Here is a 16,102-nt window from a genome sequence, read left to right on the forward strand (position 1 = left end):
CACCCTGCTCAAATTCAGCAAGAGCTGAGCTGGTACTGACTGCAAGCACTGCCCTTAACAGTCTTGCAAACATGTGACAAAAAGCCACTTGAACCCCAGAGAAACTCTGCTTCCCAGAAAAACCAAACCCCGATCTGATGGGCAAGGGCCTGCTGTACAAAATCACTGCAGTTTGTAGCTTCTTGGCTGTGGCTTCTTTGCATCAATTCAGGAGGACAACAGAAAAGGATCTCTCGCAGCCCCACCTTGTCGGATCGACACAAGCACATGGGAACACCAACCTCAGCTGAGCAGTCCAGATCAGAAAGCAACAGAGGAACCTGCAGAAGGTTAGGCACACCACATGACTTCTTTTCCTAAGGTCTCACGCAGCAGAGAAACCAGGAATGAACTCAGTTACTTTATTATTTTCACATCAACAGAAAATATTTGAATACAGATATTTTTAAAACTAGATTTAATCAAGTGCATTTAGAAGAGAATTCACAATCTTCTGTACAGTTATCTTCAATAGAAATTCCTTATGTGAGATTAAAACCATGGTACAAATGAGCAGCAAAAAAATCTCCCCCCTCCCACACAGTCAAGTCCACAGAGATGCCTGAGAAATATCTATGTCAAAGCTCTTCTGCAAAACCATAAACATGAGAGAGCAGAGCACTAGCACAGATTTTACCACACAGCCACTTAGAGAGATTACAAACCGCCCTGACTACATCCCGGTGACTAAAGACAATGGCTTCAGCTTTGAGGCTCTTCTCCTACCCCTGCACCACTGCCAGGACAGCAGAACATCCACACTGGAAGAAGGAAAAGACTTTTCCCTCTGTTTACACGCCGATTTTCCCCCTCACATTCATAAGGTGAGGACAGATGCTTCAGAATATCTCCATGCATATATCAGCTACCACTTCCCAGCACAAAGCAGCAGCAGCCCAAGGACTGGGTTGCAGAGCTCAAGTGCGCTCACAGAGGCAGTGCAACTCCCCAACCTGCCCCGCAGTCAGAATTACGATGAACAAGGGCGAGATCGGTGTTTTACCAACCCAAACATTTACACTAAAGCAAATTAGGACTGAATCTCATTGTCTGCTGCACAGACAATGAAAGTGTCACAGGGAACAGTTGAGGGCAGTGTGGAAAGGAGGAAGAGTCAGAAAGGAAGAACGTTTCTCCTTCAGTGCAGGTAAGCCCAGAAGAAAATGCCTGTCCAGATGCCAGCTGTGAATGCAGCCCTGGCAGAAGGGGTTAATTCCCATCATGCCGGACAGAAGGAATGAGGGTACAGCCACTTGGTCGGCTGCCCATGAGTGGACCCAATGTGCTTCATTTGGAGAATTTGGTTTATTATTAAAAAAAAAAACCCAAAGCAGGGCTAGGATTTCATTGTTCTTGGAAACAATGTGCCAATATGGAAACTTTATGAGCATTTCTAATGACCCAAATGATACCTTTAAATCATAAGTCAGGTTGCATACTTCATGAGGTACCTTATCAGCAGGTTTTGTTGGTTTTGTGCTTAGAAACACTATTACATTAAAAACTTCCTGAAGAACCAGTCCATAAAATGTCTTACACTGTCCTAACAGGTGCAGCTTGAAAGAACCTGAGTGTGCCATAAACCATTAAACCGTACTCCCAAGGTTCTTATTGCTTTTCAAAACACTATGGAGCCCTGTGTTTGAAGACTAAAGGTCTCAGATATGAACTGTCACAACTCTAATTCTACTCTAAAAGTACCAGTAACATTTCCAGGTAACACTCTATGAGCAAGAGTAAATTTACAGAAGTGCTGTAGTGCAGGACATAAGGAAGCTCGATAAAACACACCACCTCAGCAGGAAGCAGAGAAGGAAAAAGCTGATTACTGTCAGGGTTTGTGCAAACTTCTGCAAACTTTCCATGGTCAGAAACACAATGAAGAGGTGATATCACTGTCTACTTTAAGGACTTGAAATTATTTTGACTTTCTTCTTTTGTAAGCTGTCTCTTTTATAGATAGACATGTTTATGCACATTGTGGTGTAAATAACCGATGCTGCTCTTTCACTTGAATCTGAAATTCACACTTAAGTATCGAACACTGCTGCAGCATAGCTGACCTGGGAAAAACACACACCGTATACATTCTGAGCAGTTTCTCCAGAGGGAATGTGCCCCAGGGACTTCTCAGAGTCCCCTGTGCAATCCATACAAAGTTGACCCCACAGACCTCAGCAGTACTCAAATACTGCAGGGGGCTGTAAAGCCCTTTTGTTCTTGAGAGGTTTTTAGCTAGGGGCTAACACCAGAATGTCAACCAGGTCTGCAAGTACCAATCAAGGAATTTAAATCACAAATGACATCCCTGAAATACTGAATGCTAAATAAAGCTGAGTAAGCATTACAAACTCCATTCTCAAGCCATTTGCACAACAGACAAAAGCTCACAGCAGAGATGAAGAGGTTATCTGTTTTAAGAATAAGTAGTTCAGTAGAACTCATCATCTTACAACTTCTGGACCCCCCAAAAAACTAGCAATCAATGTAAAACATTTGAATTTCACCCAGTTGATACTTCATTTCATTCATTAGATGAGGTTTTTTTTATCCTCTTTTTGTTTCCCTTTGTACAATGTCCCCTTAAACAATAAATTGAAACACAAAAAATACAGTGAGATATCTCAACTCTATGATTTTAGTATTTAAATTAAATGTGCCTGCCTTCAGGCCTTTTATCAAAGGAACTGGATTCAAGTTTAACAAAAAACATTGGAGATCTTGGAACGAGAGAGACAGGAGTACAGACCTGGCATAAAACACTGCTGGAGTTTCTGCTATCAGAACAACAGAAATGAAAATTACAATTACGCAGGTGCATTTTCTAAAACACCAGGGTAATGTCTGTAGATAAAGGTGAAATGCCACAGGGTAGCCCTGTACAACTGCGTTCAGGGAAAACCAATACTAGTCACAGCAAACAGCAAATGCCCCTAAAATCAGGAAATGTCGCGATGGAAAAGTCTCCACGCCTTTGTCAGTGACTTCATTTCACACGTTTCTGGCAATTCCTGTGTCAAACGTATGGCCTCAATCCCTCAGGTAACACATTCATGCAATCATTTATCAAAATATCATTAGGATAAGATTTTCAAATGTACTTTTAGAACAGATTTACCTCTATTTCATCAGCCACACACACAAGCAGGTAAACACACAGTTACTGACTCGCACATCGCCCTGTAATCAGTCCACACTGCACTGAATTGGTCTCTTAGATTTCCAAAGCAGTCTCTATGGGTTAATCACAACTCCCATCTTTCCAACCATCTCGCCAGCGCTCATCCACACGAGAGCAGTCAAATTCAGATTTCCCCAGTTTCCTGTTCACTTCATTATGAAGAAGACACAACCACTGGGAGAAGTTATTTCTGTTGCTAGTATCGGGCTGATTTGCACGTAATCTGCAAACAGGGAAGAGGAAACAAATGTTACTTCTTTAGAATCACTAATTTCAATCCCCAAAGCAGGCACAGAGCACGCAGGCAGCCAGTCATCTTTTCTGTCCCAAACAGAACCCAGAAGAGAGTGCACAGAAATCATAGAATAGTTTGGGTTGGAAAGGATCTTAAAGCCCACCCAGTTCCAACCTCCTGGCATGGGCAGAGACACCTCCCACTGGATCAGGCTGCCCAACGGCTCATCCAACCTGGCCTGGAACACCTCCAGGGATGGGGCAGCCACCACTGCTCTGGGCAACCTGGGCCAGGGCCTCACCATTCTCATCGCGAAGAAATTCCTCCTTATGCCTAGCCTAAATCTGCCCCTCTCCAGTTTATACCCATTGCCCCTAGTCCTATTACTACAAACCTTTGTAAAAAGTCACTCCCCAGCTTTCTCGTAGCCCCTTCAGGTACTGGAATTACTGGAGATCACTAACTAGCAGAGGCCAAAACTCCACTATAAAATACTGATGGCTAAAACTGGCTTTGTTTCATTCAGCACCTAATCTGGTCAGCAGGAAAAGACACAGGAGACAAACAGCTTATCTGTGATAAAAACCAAGAAGTACGAGTTCATCAAAACACTGAATTAAAAAAAGTAGTAGAATAATAATGAAAAATACTGAATAATTGTTTTGCTGTGTGATGCCTGCTAAGTCAATAATCAGGTTTCATCATCCAGAAAAGTGGAGTTTAAACCTTTGAGAAACAAATTGGCAGTAACAGAAGTAAAAAACTTTACCAAACATCACAGCCCCTTTCAGTCTTTGCCTCTGTGCTGAGGCTGCCAATAAAAGGGCTTTTCTGGGGTACAAGCATGCTTGCCTGCTGAAAGCCAGCTCAATTCAAATCCCAGTCTAACTGCACAACTAAACACAAGTCCAGATTGAACCAGAAAATCCTGAAATCACTTAAGGGAGTGCTTGGAGGCAGTGCACAACACAAGAGCAGGAGAAAAGGTATTTGTTTTCTAAGTAATTGTCTCTTTGATTTATGCAATAATGGAAACAAACAGCTCAGGTAGCTACAAACCCCCAGTGCAGGAAGAGCTGCGGATATGCAAATCCCTGCTGCAGCGCAGCACTTCGGGGTACCCCCTTTGGCAGCAGCCACCAAAAAAACCCAACGAAGCCACTTACCTTTCCCTCAGATCCTCAGCGCAGTGCTCACAAGGGTAAAACTTGGAGAAGAGGCTGATGAAGTCCCTCATCTCCTTCTGCTGTGTGTGGGAGGGGTGGTCGGGATAATACGCTGCCATGGTGTGCAGGAATGCCCAGGTGCTGCGGCCCAGCTGCTCACTGTCAAGAGGACAATCCGGTGGTGGCTCCTTCTCCTCCACCACTGCTGGATCCTGGAGTGGAAGACAGGGTTGTGAAGGGATGATGGTGCTTGGAGGAGGACGCATAGCCCCTTTGTGCTTAGAGTGGAGGACAAGATGGGGGGTCAGGCCCTTCACACACTCAGTAGGGGATGAAATGCGGGGACAGGAAACCCTGCTCCAGGCTCCTCACACTCTGAGGGAGATACACAGTTCTACCACACTTGTGGGGCTAACCAGGATGGAGCCCCTTCTCATAGAATCACAGAATGCCAGGTTGGAAGGGACTTCAAGGACCATATGGTCCAACCTTTTTTGGTGATCTATAGTTTCACTGTTATTTCCAACTATTTCAATGCTTATGTGGAATAATACTGTTCATCCTCTCAGCAGGCACTGCCTCTCTGCTCTGCAGGGATGGAGGCCCCTCTGTCTCTCAGCTCTGCGGGGATGGGTGCAGCCCCTCAGCCCCAGCATGACGAGGGAGATGCCCCCTGTCCCCACACCCCTGGTCCCCCCCCCCTCTCCCTTCTCCCCCCCTTCCCTGCTCCCTCCTGTCCCCTCTCCCCTCTTGTCCCTCCCTTCCCCCCTGTCCCCACACCCATCCCCCCCTCCCCGTCCCCTGATCCCCCCTCCTCTGTCCCCCATTCCCTCTCCCTGTCCTCCCCTCCCCTGATCCCTGTCCCCTCCTGTCCTTCTCTTCTATCTCCCCTCCTCACCGGCCCCTCACTCCTGTGCCCTGACCCCCTCCCATCTCCCTTCTTCCCCCTCTCCCCTCTTCCCCTCCATCCCCTGTCCCCTCTCCCCTGTCCTCTCTGCCTTCCCCCCTGCGCCTTCTCTCATGTCCCCTGTCCCCCCCTCCCCTTTCCCCACACCCCTTTCCCCCCGCCTTTTCCCCTGTTCCCTCTCCCCTGTCCCCTCCTGTCCCCTCTCCCCCCCTCACCGCGCCGCCCGCGCCCTCCCTCCTCCTCTGCTGGCGGATCCAGCTCTTGAAATCGGTGCACGCTCGGCACGGCTTCTTGGACGCTTCCTCCGCGCCGGATCCCGCGGAGCCGTGCGGGACGGAGAAGGGGAAGGCGAAGGAGCCGCTGTCGGAACTCCGACCCGCTCCAGCCTCACCGGGCGTCGCCATCTTGGCGCGCGGGGCACGACGGGAAGGGGGGGGGAGCTCAGAACCCCCCCAGTCCCTCCCAGTCCCTCCTGGAGCACTCCAGCGATGGAGCGGTTAAGGGGCAAACTGTGCTGACAGAGAAAACGCCGGCAAATAAAACTCTCGGCGACTCGTTTTGGAGTTGTAGAAAGCAAACATTCTTTATCAAACCTGGGCAACTTGTAGGGAGTGCTCTCCAACCCTCAGTGTGCAGCCAGGCAGGAGCTGGGACAGGACAGATCCCCCATCTCCATGTGTATAAGCCTTGCCACAAACCTTATGCATATTCTGTTACTTTCCAAGACTCATTTTAACGTTATTATGAATTTCACAACAGTCAAAACTCTTGCTAATTTAGAGCTGGCTCCAGATCCGCCTGACCTTGTGTTTGAGATGAGGGGCAATGCCAAAGAGAGGGGATTAGAGAAGAAGAGACACCCACTCATCACAGATCAGACTGAACACAAGGTGTTACCATCTTCAGAGAATGAACAGTGCCTGGAAAAACACTGTTTGAAAGAAAACATGTTACCAGAGGAGGAAAACATGCTATCAGAGGAAGAAAAGTTGCTGTCAGAGGAAGAACACCAGCTATCAGAGCCTTGTCTCACTGTGGCAGGTCAAAACATGATCTACAACCTCTTTGTCTCTCCTCTCCTACTCTTGATTCCCAAACTATAGGGTCAGTCTCAGGATTTTTGTGCCATACTGCACATTGCTCTTTCTATATATCTATGTATAGTGCACGTGGCAGAGCTCGCGGGAGGAGCCGGTCTGCATGCCAGCGGTGGCAAAGGGCACCTCAGTGTTATCGCGTGATTTAAAGAACAAACAAATGGCTATTTCAGTTCCAACTTGTGCACCTGAACATGCCCCTATCAAATTCTCTGTGCTTCAAAATAGTCTTGTAAAACTACCTTGTGGTACAATTTACTCTCCTCTTCCAAAGAGTGTTTGCACGTGTTGCACAAGGGCAGGAACGCTAAAGCAGCGAGGCCTCGACGGTGGCTGGGCTGAAGGAGAACCCTGGCCTTCCTGCAGCTCCTCGGTTTCTGGTGGATATCCAGCTGCTTTCCTTTCACTCCTGTTGAGCCATGGGCTTCGCAAGGATGTGGAGACAGTGTCCTGGCTCTGATTGAACCTGGGCGATGGTCCAGCACGGCATCAGCTTCAGAGCTGGGTCTCCCTCCTCATGGAAATGTTAATTAGCTGTGTTTTGGCACAGTGCTAAAAGCACAGATCAAGCTTTGGCCAATCCATCCTGTAGTCTGGCGGGTCAGACCATCTGAACTGCGCTCTGCAGCCAGCCTCCAAGACACAGGGGTCGTAGAAAGGTCTTGACGAAGGTCAGAGAATGTGAATTTTGTATCCATTTCGACTTTCACATCTCTGTTTCAAGTGAAAAATATGATCATTTTGTTTACTGCAAGCAAATGTGTCACCAAAATGGAGGGGGGTCAAGATATCACCTTCAGAAATCCTGTATTAGATGGCTGGGATCAGATTTTGCCTCCTCTCCCTCCTTTTCTTCCCCAGAAAGCACCAGCCCTGGCCCTGTCCCCTCAGCAGTCGTGGCCTGGGACATTTCTCCTCAACAGCTCCTGCCCCTGAATATGGCTGCGCTTCTCCACATCCTATTCTTTCCAGGCTGTTCCGTAGCCTATTTAAAACACATCTTGAGCTGTGCCCTTGATGGTCAGGGCTGTTGTGCCACCAAGATGCAAAGACACAATGTGTATGAAAGTTGCTGGAAAAAAATACCCCTCGTTTTCAGCTGACGTATTTAACGCAGCCTGGTGTAAAACGTACCATAGGTAACGCAACATTTTAGAGAAGTGCTTTGAAGCATTGCCTTCGAAAACATCTTAAACTTGGTGTGCTTTGGGTAGAAGGGGCTTTGCTGGTCTGCATACACTGCGCTAAGGATCTGGATCTCTGTCTTTGGGCCTGGATCGCTGTCCTTGGGCCACCTATTTACCGGTGTGCCATTTATTTTTATTGGGAATTTCGTAACAACATTCGTTTGCTGATATTTGGGAGCGAGGAAGAAGAGACATGAGTCACTAATAGCACCTAGTGAAATGGCTTTGTCTAGAGTTATAGCCAGCTGTACATCTAAATTTCACATGCGAAGGAAAGATCAAGAAGGGGAAAAACCATTCTTTGTGTTCGTTTTCCTTATCCATCAATAAAGATTTAAATGACACTGATAACCTCGTTCTCTCTTTTTAATTCAGGAAAAAAGGTAGGGGGGGTGTCTGAAAGAGAGACCCAGGGAATTTCCAACAGTGCTTTATTGCTTAGCTTTCAAACAAATAAATAGCTGCGGAGATGTTTCGAAGTCAAAGCAATCTCCTTGCATGGCTGTTAACGCTCTGTTTGCTTCCTCGTTAGTGGTTTCATTTATTGAGTCAGTTAAAACATAAGCAAGTTTGATTTTTATTTATAAGTGAAAAGTGCATAACCTGGAAAGAAGCTGCTTCTTATGGCAGGATTTGGGCTCAGTGTTGCTCCCCTGGCCTCTTTTCTGCTTGGCTGTAAGAATTGAGCTGGTTCTTTAGATAAAGGTGCCCCTAGTTTTCTCTGTTTGCCCTATTTCAAAGCACATGAGGAAAAGAAATGGAGAGGTGGAGAGAAACTCAGATTCAAATCAGGGCAAGGAAATCCACTTTATTGTGGAACCCAAATGCAAAGCCTAATTAGTTCTATCTGAAGGAAGGAGCATGGTGCCAAGCAGAGAAAGGGACACAGCAGCCCTTCTTCCTGCCCTCCCTTGGACAGCCCTTCTGGTATTCCCAGCAGGAGCTGGTGGGTGCCCCATGGGAGGGTCCTAACGTGTGCTAGTGTTCAGGTGCTCGTCCCTTGCCAGGGCTGTGTGACACCAGAGCATCCTTGTGCATCCTCACCCCACCTGGCTGCTCCAAGCCTGCCTGAGGGGGCTCAGACCAGGCAGAGAACCTGGAGCACGGGTGGGCAATGCATGAGCTCAGCAGGGCTGGAGCTCTTGGGGCTGAAAGAACCTGTGGTGAGCCCCAGCATGCTCCCACCAAGAATCTCTACTTCCAGTCACAACTGTGACTGAGGAGCTGTCAGTGTGGTAGAGCCTGGTGCCAAAGGGGCTCCTAACAAAGTCCCCTCCAGAGAGTGGCTGTTTGCTGCGGCAGAGAGCAAAGCTCGGCTCCATCCCGTGCCCTGCCTGGCCGAGGCTCCTCTGGTCCGTGGTCAAACAGAGGCACTCACAGTGCTCCTGGGTATGGGAACTGCCAACAAAGCCCCTGTTTTTCCATTATTTATTCCTGCAGTTGCAGACTCACTGAAGTCTGAATGGGTGCTTCTTCCAAACAGCTGCCTGATCCGTGACTGGCACGGGGTAACATAAATGACAAGGAAGCGTTAGTAAAACCCACGCTTGGGAAACCGCACAGGGTGTGTTTGCGTTTCTCGGAGGGGACTGCTGTTTGACGTTCTGCTCCTGTCTTTGGCACTTGCTAAACAAGAGCTTGTGATCTGGCAGATCAGTAGGGGCACAGGGAGGGAAGAAGCAAAGTGCTGACATTTGGAGATGACCTGTGTTTGAGGCCAGATAAGGGTCCCTCTGCTCGCTCTCCAGTGTGAGGGGAGAAGCTGGGTCCAGACACCCTCCTCGGGCACTCTGCGGCCGGAAATCCAAGTCAGGAGGGGCAAACTGTGCGCACAGCAAGTGTTGGGTGAGGACAAAGGATAAGCTTAAAGACAGCTCCTGAGCAAAGGAGGTGACACCCCAAGGACAGAAGACCCCATCCCAAGGTGAGGAGACCCCAAGGAGAGGAGAGCCCACAGAAAGGAGACCCCCAAGGAGGGATCACCCCAGGAAAGAGAGATCCCAAGGAGACCTCAGGCAGCTCTTTTCCCAGCAGTCTCGCCCCAGGATAAGTGGATATCTATGTATGGCTGTGTTTATAGCTACAGAAAAGCTGCTCATTTTCAAAGACAACTGGCTTAACTAACAGAGAGAGGACAAACCTCTTGCTGCTGTCCTCACTGCCTGCTTTCTAGGATGCAATGGGATTGTGTAGAAATGTAATGGCCTGCAGCGCCAGCGCACCCGGCCAGCCTGCTGGTATGCATTCCTCTCCATTACTGTGATAAAGAGACCACAGGACAAGGAATCAGATTCTCAAAGCCGCCTGCTTCATTTAGGAACATAAGCTGACTTTTCATTAATTTATTTAAAGTCGAATCATAGAATCGTGGAATGGTTTGGGTTGGAAGGGACCTCAAAGCCCATCCAGTCTCACCCCTGCCATGGGCAGGGACACCTCCCACTGGATCAGGGGCTCCAAGACCCATCCGACCTGGCCTTGAACACTTGGAGAATTTTACCCTGTCTGTCTCAGGATTTTCACTGTGTTCTGCAGATGGGTTTTGAGTGTAAGTGTTGTCTTCTCCAGGGAACACACTGACTGGAAGCTGACCTGTACGCACATGCGAGGGTGTGAGCCTGAAGTCTAACTAGTTAAGAGCTGGCAGCAGGAATTAGTCACGCAGTTGTTTGTGAAATTAGTCAAGTAGGAAAAAGTGGCAGAAAAAAATCACGCCCATTTCCAGGTAAGAGAATCCCATTGAACAGTTTTGTTTGTATACAAGAAATGCAGCACCTGCAAAATTTCCCGAGGTGTGAAGTTATCTTGCACTTATCAGGAAGGAACCTGCTGCCGTGCTGAGGCTTCAGGCACTGCCAGGGAACAGGCAAGACATTCATGTCAGTTCAGATCCATCCAGTATGGTTAAACTCTGCTCAAACCAGTCTGAGGTGTAAGATGAGAGTTGACAAGTAGTGGGGGGTGGATTTGCGATGGCAGGGACAGGAAGAAAACCAGCTCATTTTCTGTGAGTGGGTACACACAGTGCCCCAATGCTGGTGTTATGACCCGATGTTGGTGTCGTGCCCCAGTGCTTATGTTGTGCCCCAAATGTCGTGTCGTGCCCCAATGCTGGTGTCACAGTCCAGATTGTCTCTTGCATCCCAGACTATCTCCAGGCATCCGTGCAATCGGTTACTGCATTCTGAGCACAGACACAGCAAAATCGGGGTTTTCCTATTGCGCTCTTGAAAAACAAAGCACAAACACTTCAGCAAGCAGCTCCCATTCCTCTTTGCTTTGTAGGAAGAGCCTGGTCCACTACCCTCTGTGCATGCCGGGAGGGTCCTGGTGGGCTTCACAAGCGCAGTGGCTGCAGCAGTGACAGAACCGACTGCGCAGTGGGAGCCCCCTTTGCTTTAGTATAAAGATGTGACTTCAAGTTCATGAAAAATGTTGCAGTGTGCTGTTTCCCATGGGGATTTTGAGAGTCCTTCCTTATCAGAGAGCCCTGTTTTCATTTCCTAAAAATAATGACCCTGTTATGAGAGCTGTCGTTCTAAAATCGCTTGTCCCGTACAGGACAGGGACGTAATGGGTTCCTCATCCTTAAGCAGCTCTCCTTGATTCAGGGTGATTCCTTTCTCCAGAAGGAGATCAAAGCAAGTGGACAGTAGTAAATCTCAGTGGTGGAGGAAGAGATGTTTCTCAGCTAAAAAACACTATTAGAATGTCTTGAATTATTAAGAATTAAACATTATTGAATCAATAGATCTCCCTCCAAATTACACTTTTCCCCACCAGGCTTTTAAATGAAGAGTAAACATTGTTTTCCCAGTTTTCTGAAGGGGGAAGGGAACATGAAGGTCTCATCTTTGCTCTGAAATAAAGGCGAGCTTTTCCCTCGAGCTACCAGCACAGGTGGAAACCCAGGAGAGATAAGGGAGTTTGCATATTCTGCTTATCGATGGCAGCGGGGAATGAGGAAAGGGTAAAAAGAGGATGAGTATCTCTCTGACTAAGCTGGGAGGAATACAATGCTCTTGCCTCTTATCAGAATTTACCATATTTAGCATGAAGTAAGAATAGATTTAGCATGAAGTAAGAATAGATTTTGGCCAAGTGGAAACTTCCTACATGTCCACTGGTGCTGTCTGCGCTCGGCCTTGGCCATACAGGTTGTGTTGCTGGATTTTAGAGCGTGCTGGGCAGGCAATTGGTTGCTGAGACCCAGTCTTGAAACCTCTTGGAAACCCAGCCCTGCCTTCCACCTCCCTCCACATTCCACAGCTGCATCCCAGCACAAGCACACGCTGTGGTGGCCTCCTACCATGCGATCCACACATCAAACACCTTGGGTTTGTTTTTCTTCCTAGGAAAAAAATGACGCAGGAAACTTTCTCTTGCAGTGGCTTTAAGTTACATTCTCAGCCTTCCTGGAAGGTTTCTTCTTGAATCACGCTTTTGGCCTTTGCATAACCTTAGGAAAGCATGCTACCTTTACAAAGGGCATGAAATTGTTGCAACAAGCGTTGGGCAAACAGGGGCCCCAGGCGGCAAGCAAAGCTCCCACGAAGGGCTACTTTCTCCCATGGCTGGGTGGCTGGATCCCAGCGCATTTCAAGGAATGTTTGCTCTGCTGCTTTCACCCCGCTCGGCCAGCCAGGGAGAGATTTGAGAGTTTGGTGTGATGCTGTGATTTTATACCAGCCGTCTGGCTGTGGCCATGCTGTCAGTGACCCACGGTGGGGTGGGATGCCTGTGACCTGAGCCCTGGTCTCCAGTGTAGGGGACAATAACTGGGGATGGAAGAGACCTTGGGGTCTTCCCCAAGGGATAGAATGGGAGGAAATGGTCTCAAGTTGCACCAGGGGAGGTTTAGATTGGATATTAGGAAAAATTCCTCTACTGACAGAGTGGTGAAGCCCTGGCAGAGTCTGCCCAGGGCAGTGGGGGAGTCTCCACCCTTGGAGGAGTTCAAAAAGCGTGTGGATGTGGCACTTCGGGACATGGCTTAGTTGGCATGGTAGGGCTGGACTGGATCAGCTGAGAGATCTTTTCCAACCTTAATGATTCTGTGATAGCCCAGGACAAAACCATCACAGGAGATTGCACATTGAAAGGAGTAGGGCTCGTGCTGAGGTGGGAGAGTGGCAGAGGAAAGCAGAGACAGGCATGGAGCAGAGAGGGGAATGAAAGTGCCTGAGAAAGCCAGCCCTTCTCCATGTGCTGGCTTACGGCAATCGCACGCAGTTTCCTTGTGGAAAAAGCAGATCAAGGGCTTGGAGAAGGCAAGTCTTTTCCCACACTTCTGCAGGAGGCCTGGCTGGCTGGGACTGTTTCTAAGAGAGCTCAGGTAGCAGCACTGCAGAATTACCTATTCTTCCTTCCAGCAAACACTACCTTACAGCCCGAGCTGGTGGAGAATAGAGGAACACACTCAGCATTAATGGAAGCTTGCTTGTAGCAGGAGAAACCGTTAGACACTGAAGGAATCCACTGTGATCCAAACAAAAACTCATCCTGCAGATATTGCAAAAGGCGCTCTTGGTGCTGTGCACACACTGTGGGTTCATCACCTGGAGAGGAAGGCGCTGCCCACAGGTCCTGTTATCTCTCATACAGCTGGTCACCACAGCCCTTCACGTTCGGGCTCTGCTTATCCTGAAGGAAACCTGCCTACATGTAGTTAGGGACCCCTGCACTGAAGCTGGACATGCATCTTCTGAAGCTCCTGCCACACAGCCACATTGAGGGGTGGCAAAGCGCCGTGCTGCTGCCTCTGCTCAGAGCCTTTCTGAATCGCATCCCGATGGCCACCAGAAATGCTTCAGTGCCCTCAGCAGCTCCTGAAAACAGGAGGAAATGAAATACCTTCCTCTGGATTAGATTGCAAAAACCTCTCATCCCAGCCTGTGTGAAAGTTCAACTGCTTCCTTTGTTTAGGAGGTGAAGGATATTTTTTGTCAACTGCAGTGTCTGATCTTTTTTTAAATAAGGGTCTGTTTCTCTGCTTATTGGAAGTCTAAAACCTCTTTGTGCTCTTAAAATTGGCTTTTAGCAGCTGGCCTTTTCATTAAAGGTGCTGATAGGTTGTGTGTTATCGCAGGTGACCTTCAAGAACAGTAAAGGGCAGGTTTTGATCCTGAAGGTGATGGTGGGAAAAGATGAAGCTCTCCTACCGATGTCATTCCAGACAGGTCCCCCTTGGCTCTGCCCGTGGCTCCTCCCTGTATCTCCTTCTTGCAGCTGTAGTTTCTCAAGGGTGGTTTGAGGACTTCTCTGGTTGCCTTTCCTGATGAGTTTGCAAGAAGTCAGGGAGTCTAAGCTCTTGCAGTTCCTTCTGTTCTGGGCACAGAAAGAAAAATGCCTGATTTAGGGTCCCATACGTTGCAGCTGTGAGATGTTCCGGTCACCAACCAGCCTGGACCTGACTTCTGGACATGGTAAAGGGTGTACATAACACGCCTCCTTCTCTTTTTCACCTGTGTGTATTTGTGACAAGGGCATTGCTTGTTAGACTTGGAGAATGGCTGTGGGGAAGCTGGTGAAGAGCTGCCTTTGGTGACCCCCAAACATCCATGTGCTCAAATTCTCCTCCTGGCTCTCATTGGATGCAGTGAAGTCTTGGTCCAAGCACTTCTCCCACCCCGGCTGCTGTATCCTGGTCAAGCACGCCAGGTTAAATTATTCCTGAGCCATGCTGAAGTGAAAAGAAACGAGGCCCTCGGTGTTTATTTGCTGTGGAGATTTTACAGTTGGTGAAGGGAAGGTGGTCCTGGAGTGGCCGCAGTGGTGGGGACAGCCTGGGGGACTCTCTGAAGGCATGGGATGAGCTGCCCTGTCTTTCAGCCTCAGGCTCTCCCGGGCAGGGGCTCTGCCATGACTCCCTGTGACGATCCCTCTGTCACTTTCTGTGTCACAGACAGTGTCTCATACACCCAGAGCAGCCGTTTATGGCTGCGATGATGTTCCTTGTGGAGCACAGGCAGAGCTGCACCTTTGCGAGGCACGTGGGGCTGCAAAACGGCTGCAGGTTTTATGGAGGAAAACTTGTGTTTCCTCAGTCTCGTTAGAGCTGGACAGTCCCATCCCATAAAATACTGGTTAATTTATGATCTCTTCTGTACCTTGTAAAAGTGCCGTCCTGAAAAGCTCTCTGAATAAACCCTGATGATGAAAGAGCATCCAAAAATACTTGCTGAGTCTTACCTCTTCCAAGCAGACCACTCCTCTTCTCCAGTTAATCATTACACAGGAGAGGTAACAGTTTATGGTGGGATGATACGGAAGTCATAGAAAAGACAAAGTAAACATAATGACGTAATTTCAGGAAAATGGTTTCGTTTGGGTTTTTGTTTTTTTTTTACATATGCTCAAAGCTATCCAGCAAAAAAGTGGAATTAATGGCCTCTTCTAATCCATCACCCATCCTTTCCAGCAGAAACAGCCCTGAGCTGTCGGGGTCTGGCAGAGGAGGTGATGTTGAAGAGCACTCGTACTGATCCGAAGGCATCTGGCACGGCCCTTTGGTTTCGCAGATATTACCACTTCAGAGTAACGTGACGTGACTCACACGATCGATTTCTGGAGCAGACAGTTTCTTGACATCAAACTCAACAACAAGGCAGCGATACTGCTGTGACAGAGGCAGAGCCTTGACCTGAGCTCTTAGCATGACCCCAGAAATGGTGTTCTCTCTGTGTAGCGTCTGGCCATCCTCCTCCCCAAACCCCTGCTCTGAGCTGCTGTGCCTTTGCTTCAGCAACATGTGTTCTCAATAACTATATATTTTTCACTATATGTTTTTCACCCCCTCCTTCTACTTGAATACCCCCCAAAATGGCAAAATACAGTAAAGCCTTTGGAAACAGCAATTGCCCAAACCAAGGCTGTTTCCTACTCTTCTCTTTTTCATTGGCCGTGCCTCCCAACATGGAGCACTGTGCAGCTGGGACCTCCCCAGCCATCTCCTGTGCATAGAGACTGCAGCTCCTCCAGGATCTTTGTCTTTTCCAGTACTGATTAATAAACTTTTATACTCTTGGAAATACAAGGTCTTTTATGTTTGCGCCAAGACAGGAAACCAATGGAATGTGCTTTGTTGAGAGCTTTGGCTCCAGCTGTTTCTGAGTACCACGTAAGAGAGCTGTGCAAAGGCGAGCTTGGCCATGCCTTGGCTACCTGGGAGCCTGGAGATGATGGCAAGGAGTTGGGGAAGGGTTTGCCACTTTGGAGACTGGTAACTTCTAGAAAAGCATCATCGTAAAGGATAAATTCATTGGATGAAGTGGTTTCCTTTCTCTCCATA

The 16,102-nt window shown here is 48.3% G+C and overlaps 1 protein-coding gene across 1 annotated transcript; it reads right to left on the reverse strand.

The window, feature by feature from the left end:
- Positions 1-390: 390 nt before the first annotated feature.
- On the reverse strand, positions 391-5,946 carry GFER (growth factor, augmenter of liver regeneration). The gene is made up of 3 exons (XM_054081049.1): positions 5,744-5,946; positions 4,622-4,833; positions 391-3,443 (listed from the first exon to the last, which is right to left on the reverse strand). The coding sequence occupies exons 1-3, from the start codon at positions 5,930-5,932 to the stop codon at positions 3,281-3,283; spliced, it is 564 nt and encodes a 187-aa protein (XP_053937024.1). The 5' UTR covers positions 5,933-5,946; the 3' UTR covers positions 391-3,280.
- Between the last annotated feature and the right edge of the window lie 10,156 nt (positions 5,947-16,102).

The sequence above is a fragment of the Cuculus canorus genome, chromosome 15 (genome assembly GCF_017976375.1).
Source record: "Cuculus canorus isolate bCucCan1 chromosome 15, bCucCan1.pri, whole genome shotgun sequence".
NCBI lineage: Eukaryota > Metazoa > Chordata > Aves > Cuculiformes > Cuculidae > Cuculus > Cuculus canorus.